At 43.4% G+C, this 10,990-nt stretch overlaps 1 protein-coding gene across 1 annotated transcript in view; it reads right to left on the bottom strand.

Annotated features, from left to right (window-relative positions):
• Positions 1 to 10,990, bottom strand: part of SLC6A16 (solute carrier family 6 member 16) — a 52,455-nt gene that overhangs the window by 3,562 nt on the left and 37,903 nt on the right. The window contains exons 7-12 of the mRNA XM_058181441.1: positions 10,381 to 10,491; positions 8,529 to 8,770; positions 5,631 to 5,814; positions 4,618 to 4,819; positions 968 to 1,127; positions 259 to 421 (exon numbers count right to left, since the gene is read on the bottom strand). Coding sequence (XP_058037424.1) covers positions 259 to 421; positions 968 to 1,127; positions 4,618 to 4,819; positions 5,631 to 5,814; positions 8,529 to 8,770; positions 10,381 to 10,491 — 1,062 coding nt within the window. The remainder of the gene's footprint in view (positions 1 to 258; positions 422 to 967; positions 1,128 to 4,617; positions 4,820 to 5,630; positions 5,815 to 8,528; positions 8,771 to 10,380; positions 10,492 to 10,990) is intronic.

Genomic DNA, 10,990 nt, shown 5'->3' with positions numbered 1-10,990 from the left:
GAGTATCTGCCTGCAGCTCCATTTGTACAAGCAGCCTGCCGCTCATGCAAATGGGGCTGCATGCACACATGCATTTGTCTGCTGCTCACAAGAAACCATCCCTTCTCTCCCACAGCCGCCAGTCTGTAAAGCTGGAAACGCTGGAGACGGCTACTTGAAACAGTCCCTAGATTTCATTTTATTTTTGTTTGTTTTCAAACAGAAGACAAGCAGACCAAGTGCAACGCATGAAACACAAGAGCACATAAAATTTCTTACCGTTTCTCTGTTCCAGGCGGTGTAGGTGGGGCGCTTCATGACCAGGTATACCAAACTCGCTAGCAACAGGCACAACATTGCTGCCAGACTCACAAAGCGCCACATGTAGCTGTAGATTTTCCACGGCCGCCAGCCCAGCATGTTTTCTATGTCATCTAAGAACCTACAGAAAGAGAGACATAGAGGGAAAAGTAGCAGAGAGCTGAACAAGATTGTTTGCGCAAAGGTTACACAAAAGTTACGATTGTCGATTAAAGCAGCAGTGAACGCTACTGATTTGCTACTGACTTGTTCGGGCGAACAAGTAGTTTAAATAAAGCTAACAGTTCCTTCAAACCGGTATTTCCGACGATCAGCTGTGCCGTGTGATTTAAAATCACTAGAAAGCAGGAAATCCTGCTTTCTAGTCAATCTAAATTGCACGGCACAGCTGTCTTCCCCTTGCTGTGCCACTTACCTTCCCAAGCCTCCTTTTTCTCCACAAAGCACGCATTTAATGCATACTGCACATGGATGCAGCATGTGTTTGGTGTGCAGTGTACATGCATGTGTCGCATGCATTTGGCCCGCACCGCCCACGTGCGGGCAGCGAACCACTGGAAAACTGGGGAAGATTTCACCATTGGATTAAACCCCACCTTTCTCCAACTTCCCATCATACAAACAAATTGGAAACATGCAGAGATCGGAGGGAAAGTAAGAGAATTACCTGTCAGCTCCATAGACCCAGGCTATGGCAAAAGCTTCGCCAGCTACAACAATAAGGAGGGGCAGCGTGGCTGAATAATCATCAAACATAGTCACAAAATAGTTGCCTGAGCCCTGAACAAAAATCAAGCCCAGCAAGAATCCAATAATACAGCACAGGACTGTAGGGAGAAAAAACATAAAAAAATATTGGCATGAACAGGTACCTGTCAGAATATCTGGACCAGTACAGATAAAAGAGAGATGGCACTGCTGTTTTTATTTAGCATCACAGGCATGATCAGAGAGTCATAAGCAGCATAACGTACATGTGGCAGAATTTTTAAAAATAGGAGGTGCTATCTGGATCACAGCTAAGGGTAATGTAGGCATGTAACCATTATTTTAATGGCCTATCACAGGGATGGCGAACCTTTTTGCCGTCGCATGCCCAAAGTGGGGGAAGCACGGATGGGAAGGGTTCACATGGTTGCGTGCCCACACCCATAATTCAATGCGCCCTGCACATGCACGCGTGATCCCCCAGCGCTCCCTCCCCGTTTTTGGCATGTAATGGCACGGTGGGCTCAGTTGGCCTGTTTTTCACCCTCCCCAGGTTCCAGAGGCTTTCTTGGAGCCTGGGGAGGGTGAAAATGGCCTTCTCCACCCACCCACCCCGGAGGCACTTCTGGAAATTGGCAAACGGGCCATTTCTGGCCTCTGGAGGGCCTCCAAGGGGGGGCAGGGAAGGCTGTTCTCGCCCTCCCTGGGCGCCAAGAAAGCCTCTGGAACCTGGGGAGAATGAAAAATGGGCCTTCCCCGCCCGCCTCCACCCTCGAGGCCCTCAGAGGCTGGAAACAGCCTGTTTCCCAACTTTTCAGAAGGCCCAAAAATCAGCTGGCCGGCGTGCACCTGCATGCCAGAGCTGAGCTAGGGCAATGCTCACGTGTCCACTGATAAGGCTCCGTGTGCCACCTGTGGCACGTATGCCATAGGTTCCCCATCACGGGCCTATCAGTATCAGGAATCTATAGCCAGTAGGTATCTCCATCAAAGTCCCTGGTTCAAACAGAGTTGTGATCAAAATGCAAGGTGGCCAAGCCCAACTACTTTGCTGCAGCCTTCCTACAGAAGTTACAGCTTAACAAAAGAGGAGCAAGAGTCCAAAAGAGCTGTGGGACCTGGGCGAGATTGACATCTGGGGACAACACTCAGCCGCTTGGTTTTTTTAGGCCCAGGTTTAGGACACATGCTGGTTATATAAGCTGTGATGGAGAAGATACTATAAGATCTCTTGCCCAAGATTCAGAAAACATGGTACCAGCCCAGAAGAAAATATAGAACTGGGAGGCCAGACTAGAATTATGTACACGATTATGTACCAATAATCTTCAATATACAAGCATTTATTTAGCAACCGTTTGAAGTTACAACAGCTTTGAAAAGGAGTATCTTGACAGGTCCTTGTAGGCAGCTCATCGTGGCCTACCCACAGTCGTATGATCAAATTTGGGCATTTGGCAACCAGCATGTATTTATAATGGTTGCGGTGTCCATGGTCACATGATCACCATTCACCTGTCTTCCTACAGGAAAAGTCAATAGGGAAAGCTGGATTTTCTTAAGAACTGTGTGATTCACTTAACAACTGTGGTGATTTGCTTAACAGCAAAACGAATCATAAAATTGGGCATGGCTGACTTAATGACTGCTTTGCTTAGCAACAGAAATTCTGGTGCCAATTGTAATAATAAGTTGAGGATTATCTGCATGTGAACAGTGGTAAAAGCCCAAAATGATGTTCTTTCTCGTGAAATACTTTAAAGGGAAAATTCTGATTGCATGGATTTAAAATGAATTGTAGTTGAAGCATTTGCTATAAAGGAATGCTTGATTTTTTGCTTCATTGTGATATAAAAAATATGGAATTTGCTTATCATCTTTCGTTCCTCCCTCCCCCAGTGTCCTGCAGAGTACCAGATTGATTTAAAAATGATTTCCTTTTAATTTTTTATTTTTTTTTTACATCTATATCCCGCCCTTCTCCGAAGACTCAGGGCGGCTTACAGTGTATAAGGCAATAGTCTCATTCTATTTGTATATTTACAAAGTCAACTTATTGCCCCCCCCAACAATGTGGATCCTCATTTTACCTACCTTATAAAGGATGGAAGGCTGAGTCAACCTTGGGCCGGGCTTGAACCTGCAGTAATTGCAGGCTAGTGTGTTCTAATAACAGGCTCCTTACAGCCTGAGCTATTCCGGCCAATGAAATGCATTCATTGTCCTCTGGCATTCTGAAGTAGGAAAGTAGTAGCATCCAAATTCTGACCGAGCCATCTGAAGTAGCACCATCAACAATCAACACTATTAGCACTCCATTTTAAATGCAACTCATTCTTCTGCAATCTAAAATCCTATCATCTCATCTTGCAGAATATCTTAAATCCTACTACTTGCTTAGTCACCTATATTCTTTAGAGCAGGCCTGAGGAGAAGGGGATGCAGCTGATACTGTCAGCTTTGGAAGCCATATTAGGCCGGAAGCTTCCATGATGCCACTTTCTCATGTGTGGGGAAAGTAGGAGGGGTGGTTTTAGTAGTGGGATTGTATTTAGACAAAATAGCATTCTTCCTTTCAGTCAAGATCAGGACGAGCCTGCATCTGGAGAAGGAGTGGTTGGAGTGCTGTCTCGAGATGGGACGGATGGTGATTAGAAGATGTGATGGACTGATGAGTGAGGGGATGGTTTGGGGGGATTTTGATTTACTGAGGAAAAACCCGGAACTCTCAGATTTAGGTTTTCCCAACATGTGCTAGTATACCTATTCTAATAAATGGAACTTTGAGAAAATGCTTGCCTCAGAGTTTTTAATTGGAGTTGGGGTTTTCTGGAATGCTGGCATTAACCCGAATTGCTCAGGGAGCTCAAAGGGGGCCCATAATGGGGAATTTTAAATTTTTTTTACAAGACCAATTTTTTAAAAAGAAAAACAATATTGGATATATAGTTCATACTCTATACTTCATGTGTATAGCAAAACCGCCTTGCAGCCTTGTTTGACATAACTTTTATTAATCTGAAACTCAGTGAACAGTTATTTATGTAATTTATTGAATTTAATTTCATTACTTGTTTATTTAAGTTTGCAAGCGTAATTTCAATTCATTTATGAATATATTTTATATTTCACTTCAGTTTATGAATGGTTATGGAATGTCATCTCAAAAATCTGGAGCCCAAGAACACAAGGAAAAAGAAAAAACGTGATGAGGTTAATAAAAAGGGGTGACAAACGCTATTTCAATTTGGCATTAAATGCAAAACAAGCGAAACTAACCAAAATGAAACTTTAAATTCAGAACAATACGAGACAAGTGCAGAGCTGAAACAAAGGTCAGAATCTTATGAGGCCAGTTTGGATTTTCAAGAAATATCAGATCAAATGAATTCTCAATTTAAAGATTTAGAGAAACAATTGAATGTTAGTGATGAGAGTACTAGATGAGGGGGGCCCTATCAGTTTTGTTCCAGCATTTAATAATCCTTTCGGGGGCCCTGCTGTCGAGTCCAAAGTATCGCAACCTAAAATCCCAGCCCTTGTGATATATAACACACCCATGAATGTTGGTCTTGCCCCAGATGAAGAAAGACTGCCCCTTTGTGGTACCTGTGAAGAGTGTCCGTCGACGCTGGAGGCTTTGGAAGTTGTCCAATAAAGGAGTGATGATTCCTTGCATGTTCCCTAACATGGTGCTCAGCCCTAAATTGAGCAACATAAAGAAGAAAAGCATAGACCAGAAGGGAGCTGTTGGAAACAGGGTCATAGCTTCTGTGAAGGTGATGAAGGCCAGGCCTGTCCCTTCCACACCCTGAGGGAGAAAGAGAGAAAAATACAGACAATAGGAACTGTAGCAAATGTCAAATTTAAAGCAAATGGAAAACTTTAATAGAGTCTTCCCCTATCTGGATTTTTTCCAGATGTGAAGATTTAAACTTTAAGATTTCCCCAGCCAGCATTCTTCTAGTTACACATCCAGAATTCTGGAGGCGTGGCCAGCATTGCGACGGAACAGTCGCTCACCCCAATAGCTCCGGGGTGAGCGCCAATATTCCCCCCCAAATGGGGGTCCGTTGAGGACCATAGCTGCCTCGAAGGGGCAGCGAAGAATGGGGGAGCCGCCGGAGCGTCCAGGGAGGTAGCAAACTCCATGCAGCCCCGGTCTTTTACCCCTGACCCATCAGGGAGGAGTAGCAGCCGCCACCAGCTGCTTCAAGGTCGGAGACGGCCACAAGAATTGGGCAGGAGGAGAAGCACATTATTGAATAAGATGTTGAAGCCGGGTGAGTGATCATCAACTCATGGAGAGGCATTAAGGCAAGTTTGCCAATAAACATTAAAAAAAAAAGAGACTGGCAAGTCATAATATATGCAGGGCCACGTCTGCTCAACAGTTTGACTTCTTTTTATCCCAAATGCAGCTCTTTGCTTCTTAGGATGGATTTCAGCCCAGCCATGACTGGGTCCACACACATATCATTCTAATCCATAATTTGGCTATTTTGGTTTTGGTGAACTCAGCCATTCAGATTTATAGAACCTGGTTAATGGTTTAGCAGCATGCTCTTGAATGATCAATAGTTAGCCAGATTTGTGAATCCATCCCTTGTCTATCTATTCACCTTATTCATTTCATCTTCTACACGACAGTCACCAAGTTTCCACTCCTGCAATTGCTTGTTTGTATCATTCCATTGATCCTGATACCAACTGCTGTATTGAGCAGGTGAAAATTCAGAGAAGTTTGCAGGAAGCACAGCTGAGAGGGAGCCATTATTTACCAGCTCTGTCAAAAGATCTGCATTTCTGCCAAACAAATAAACATACAGTAGAAAGGTTGGAAAACACATGGGCCCATAAACAGAAGATAAAAACCCAAACTCAGTGACCTGGAAGACATTAGACAAAGGTTGGGCAACCAAGGCTTGGAGGCAACATTGGAATTTCAAGAATAAGTTGGGTGACAACACTGGAATTTGATGTCCAACACATCTGGAGCAGTGGTGGGTTGCTACTGGTTTGCCCCGGTTCGGGAGAACTGGTAGCAGCAGCAGCGGTAGGCTCTGCCCACCCATCCGGACATCATCAAATACAATCTGTGCAGAAGTGGCACGCACGAGAGCAAAGCCAGCATGCGCACATGAGTGAATTAGTAGCAAAGGTTAAGTGAAACCCACTCTTGATCTGGAGGGTTCCAAATAGAGTTTAAACTGTTGCAAACTAATTGGTGGTGTATTGGTTAGGATGTAGTATTGTAGGCTAACTCTGCCCACAGCCAGGAGTTTGATCCTGACTGGCTCAAGGTTCATTCAGCCTTCCATCCTTCTGAGGTCAGTAAAATGAGGACCCAAATTGTTGGGGTTAATATGTTGATATTTGTAAAGCATTCAGAAAGTGCTGTAAAGCACTAAGGAGTGGTATATAAGTTCAAGTGCTATTGCTATTTTTATGATCATATGCTTACATACAATAAACAAGCAATATATACAAATGTGTTTTATGGACTGGTCTAACTCTAATAAGGAATGTCCAATAAGGCAGGGGTGTCAAATTGAAAAAGATTCACTCAATAAATTCCAATTTCTTGTGAAAGAAAAAGATCTCACAAAGTTGGAATTGATTGAGTGAACTTTTTTTTTTTAGTCCCACAAACTTTTGTTTCCCTGCATACAATGGTGAGAAACGTGACAGGAAAATGTGACGGAGTTGGAATCAGGTAGGCAAAGAAATGCTTGGGGAAAGCGCAGACCTGGCGGTGGTGAGTGGGGCAAGCTCTGCGGCATGGCACTGCAATGGCGAAATGGGCAACGGATGGCCCCCTCTTCTCCCTGCTCCTCCTCCTTCCCTTGCGCTGGCTGCTCCATTTCTCATTTCGACATTGTAGCACAGTGCCCAGGATCCACTTTGATGGGAGGGGGGGGGGAATAATTTGCCTGACCAAAATAACCCCGCAATGTCTCCTGCATTGGGCTCAGCTGATCGGGTTGATCAGTTGGTCGGTGGCTCCATTGGCGGCAAACAAAACAGCCGTGTCATGCTGCCTCCTCCGCCGCCCAGCCATGTGTGTGGCCTTTCCTCCGCCTGCCTTTCCCTCACGGATCGTGAGGGACAAAAAAACAATGAAGCTGTCCACTATAGCCAAGGCCAGCCCAGCTAAACAAGTAGTAGCCACAGTGGCGGCTGAGTGTAGGACAGAGAAACAAAGAGTATAAATTGGTAACTACCCATGTTGTACTTTTCAACCCTAGTCAATCACAGTATTTGCAGTCCTTGGGAGAAAGGTATTGGGGGGAAGGGGGAAATAAGCATATTTCTTTATTGGAACCACTCATCAGACAAAGAAGCAGAAGAAAAAATGCTATCTGGTCTCCATACAGTGGATTCAAAGCATCCCTAATGTTGTCTTTTCCTGCAAGATATAGGCCATGTACCAATAGCTTTGCCCTCCCCACTTTCTTGCTTTGGGGTAAGAAAATGAAGATAAAAACCAAGAAATGATATTACAAAAGTTTTTCTTTTTTATTGTTGCTAAACGTAATATTTCAAAAGCAGAAAAGAAAAAAAAAACTTGAAGGGGCCTAAAAGTGCAGTTATCACATTTTTCTTAGAACAATTAGCTGAACTCTGCCTTGTTTATCATTATTTTAGGTAATAAAACTTCAGTATTCAGGTTAAATTGCCGTGTTGGCACTTTGCGATAAATAAATGGGTTTTGGGTTGCAGTTTGGGCACTCGGTCTCTAAAAGGTTCACCATCACTGGCTTATATCCTGCAACAATACCTTTAAAAACCATCAAAAGACATTGGCCCATTCCAAATCCTTGGGAAGGATTTGATAGGTAGATAAAATTGCCAAATGTGGTCTAAACAACTGGTTGACTGTGCAATGAACTATAATAACACCCAGTTATTCACAGGCGTAACTGGAAATAATGCCTAATAATATCTCAAGCTGTGAAATGCTCTGCCTCTCTCATAAGTAGCATGAAGGGGACAAAGTCAGTCAAGCCATTTTAACTGCAAGATAGATAACAGCAATGGATACTATAAATCCAATATGCCACAAGAAGGAGAGATGGCTGAAAGATGCAGGTTTTTCTGGGTGTAAATAAAACTTGTCCCACTTATATCTGGTACATGTGGAGCCAAGTAGCCCAACCAACCTAGGACCTACCTTCTGCTATTACACCTCCCCCTTCAGTACTTGAAAAGGGGTATCATATCCCCAAATCAATCCTTTCTTGCAGGACTGATCGTAGCACTTAGACTTATATACCACTTCACAGTGCATTACAGCCCTCTCTAAGCGGTTTACAGAGTCAGCATATTGCCCCCAACAATCTGGGCCACCATTTTACCCACCTCAGAAGGATGGAAGGCTGAGTCAACCTTGAACCAGTGAGAATTGAACTCCTGGCAGTGAGCTGAGTTCACCTGCAATACTACATTCTGATCACTGTGTCACCACGGCTCTTGATTGTATTATTCCCCCTTTAATCAACAGTTAGATGGACACTAACCTTACAACACACTTGTGGGCCAACACATTGGCTCGGAAACCCAGCACGGCAAAGACCACCAGTGTGGCCAACACCGAGGTAAGGAAATTGATGGCGGACACAAGCAACCCATCGATGTGGCAATTGTTATGCTGAGGATTATAGCTGGAGTAAGCAATGATGGTGCCGAAGCCCAGGCCCAGAGCAAAGAACACCTGGGTGGCTGCCTGACGCCAGACCTGCATATCTCCCCAAATGGACAGCTTGGGGAGTAGGGAAAGATAAGATATTGTGAGGAAGGGAAAAAAGGTATCATTTCACATTTCTACACCTCTGGCCCTTTTCTCATGTGCTGAAAGGCATAAAAAAAGACTCAAGATGTTTTGATCATCTCATGATTGGACTATGCCGTGCATTACACACAGGATTGCCCTTGAAGACTATCTGGAGGCTACAGATTTATTTATTTATTTATTTATTCAAATACATATTAAATAATATATAAGTATAAGCATGAATTGAACACATAAAATGAATACAACCAAAGGGAACATTAGGACAGGGATGGTAGGCACGCTGGTGCTCTTATGCACGCCCCTTACAGACCTCTTAAGAATGAGGTGAGGTCAACAGTAGACTGTCTTAGGTTAAAGTTTTGGGGATTTTGGGATGAGACCACGGAGTCTGGTAGTGCATTCCAGGCATTAACAACTCTGCTACTGAAGTCATATTTCCTGCAATCGAGATTGGAGCAGTTCACTTTAAGTTTGAATCTATTGTGTGCTCGTGTATTGTTGTGGTTGAAGCTGAAATAGTCATTGACAGGAAGGACATTGTAGCAGATGATTTTATGAGCTATGCTCAGGTCATACTGAAGGCGGTGTAGTTCTAATTTTTCTAAACCCAGATAGTCCAGAATGTGGCAATATAGACAGTTATGGACAAGCCCATGACCTCTGCTTTGTGAGTTGCACTGCAGACCTCTGAATGCAATTCAAGATGCTGGTTATCATCTATAAAACCCTATATGGCATTTCAACTCCCAGAATTCCCTAGCCAGCTACGTTGCCTGGGGAATTCTGAAAGTTGAAGTCCATACATCTTCAAGGTGTCAAGGTTGAGAAACACTGCTATATGGGATAAGAACTGGATTTTGAGGGATTGCCTATTTCTGCCTGACAGAGCCAGCAAACTCCAAGTCCCATCAATTAAACAATGTCATCTGATGGGACCCATCTCTGACATGAGCTCTGCGCTATAGAATACCATCCCAACCTAGGCTTATTTGACACCCGCCCCCCTGCAGGATTGTTTAAATGAGCCTTTAAAACCTGACTCAGTCCTCAGGTCTTAGGTTAGAATAGAGGTTGGGCCCCTAGTGGGATTTTTTCTTATTCAATTGATTTTAATTTTCTCTGGACTTCCTTTCAGATGACATAAGTCATTTTTCTGTACAGCATGGGCATTGAAAAAAGTGCCTAATTTTAATGATGTGATCATGGGAATGCTGGAGCCAAGACTTACGTCTTGGCTGCAGCATTCCCATGATCACATCATTAAAATTAGGGCGCTTTGCAACCAGTGCATATTTAAGCAGTTCCAGATGTCATGTGATCGCCATTTGCAACTTTCACAGCTGACTTCTGACAAGCAATATCAATGGGGAAGCTGATCAACTTAAGGATTTCATGATTCCCTTAACAACTGCAATAATTCCCTTAACAGCTGTGACAATAAAGACTGTAAAATCGGACGTGACTCACTTAATAACTGCTTTGCTAAGCAACAGAAATTCTGGTCCCAATTGTGATGATAACTCAAGGACTACCCATGCTTCAAAACCAGGATGGTGCCCAAGGCCAGAGTCTCTTACCTTAGGGGTGAACATGATTTTGATTCCGTCAACTGCTCCTTCTAACAGCAAAGCACGCACAAGAAAGCAGAAGAGAACCAAGTAAGGGAACAGAGAGCTGAAATATAGAACCTGGGTTGGAGAGAAGATATGGTAGAAATCAATGTAAAAATCAAAGCATGGCGAGAATCATGCTGGTAGATGGTGCACAAGGATAACATTTTGCTTTCATGTTTCTTTTCCACAAATGTATATATGTATGAATGTATGTATTTTTTATTAAACTTATACAGGCAGTTCTTAACTCACAGCCACAACTGAGCCCAAAATTTCTGTTGCTAAGTAAAACAGTTGTTAAGTGAGCTTGCCCCATTTTTACGACCTTTCTTGCCACAGTTAAGTGAATCATTGCAGTTGTTAAATTAGTCAAACTGTTGTTAAGTGACTCTGGCTTTCCCATTGACTTTGCTTGACAGAAAGTCGTAAAATGGGCTACAATGGTCGTTAGTGTGGTCATAAGTCACTTTTATCAGTGCCGTTGTAACTTTGAACGGTCACTAAAAAAACTGTTGTAAGTCAAGGACTATCTGCCCAGCTCATACACAGCGATTCTGGGTAGTGTACAACATTA

This window comes from Ahaetulla prasina, chromosome 4, assembly GCF_028640845.1.
Source record: "Ahaetulla prasina isolate Xishuangbanna chromosome 4, ASM2864084v1, whole genome shotgun sequence".
NCBI classification, from domain to species: domain Eukaryota; kingdom Metazoa; phylum Chordata; class Lepidosauria; order Squamata; family Colubridae; genus Ahaetulla; species Ahaetulla prasina.
The sequence above is the reverse complement of the archived record's forward strand: the minus strand, read 5'-3'. Positions and strand labels throughout refer to the sequence as shown.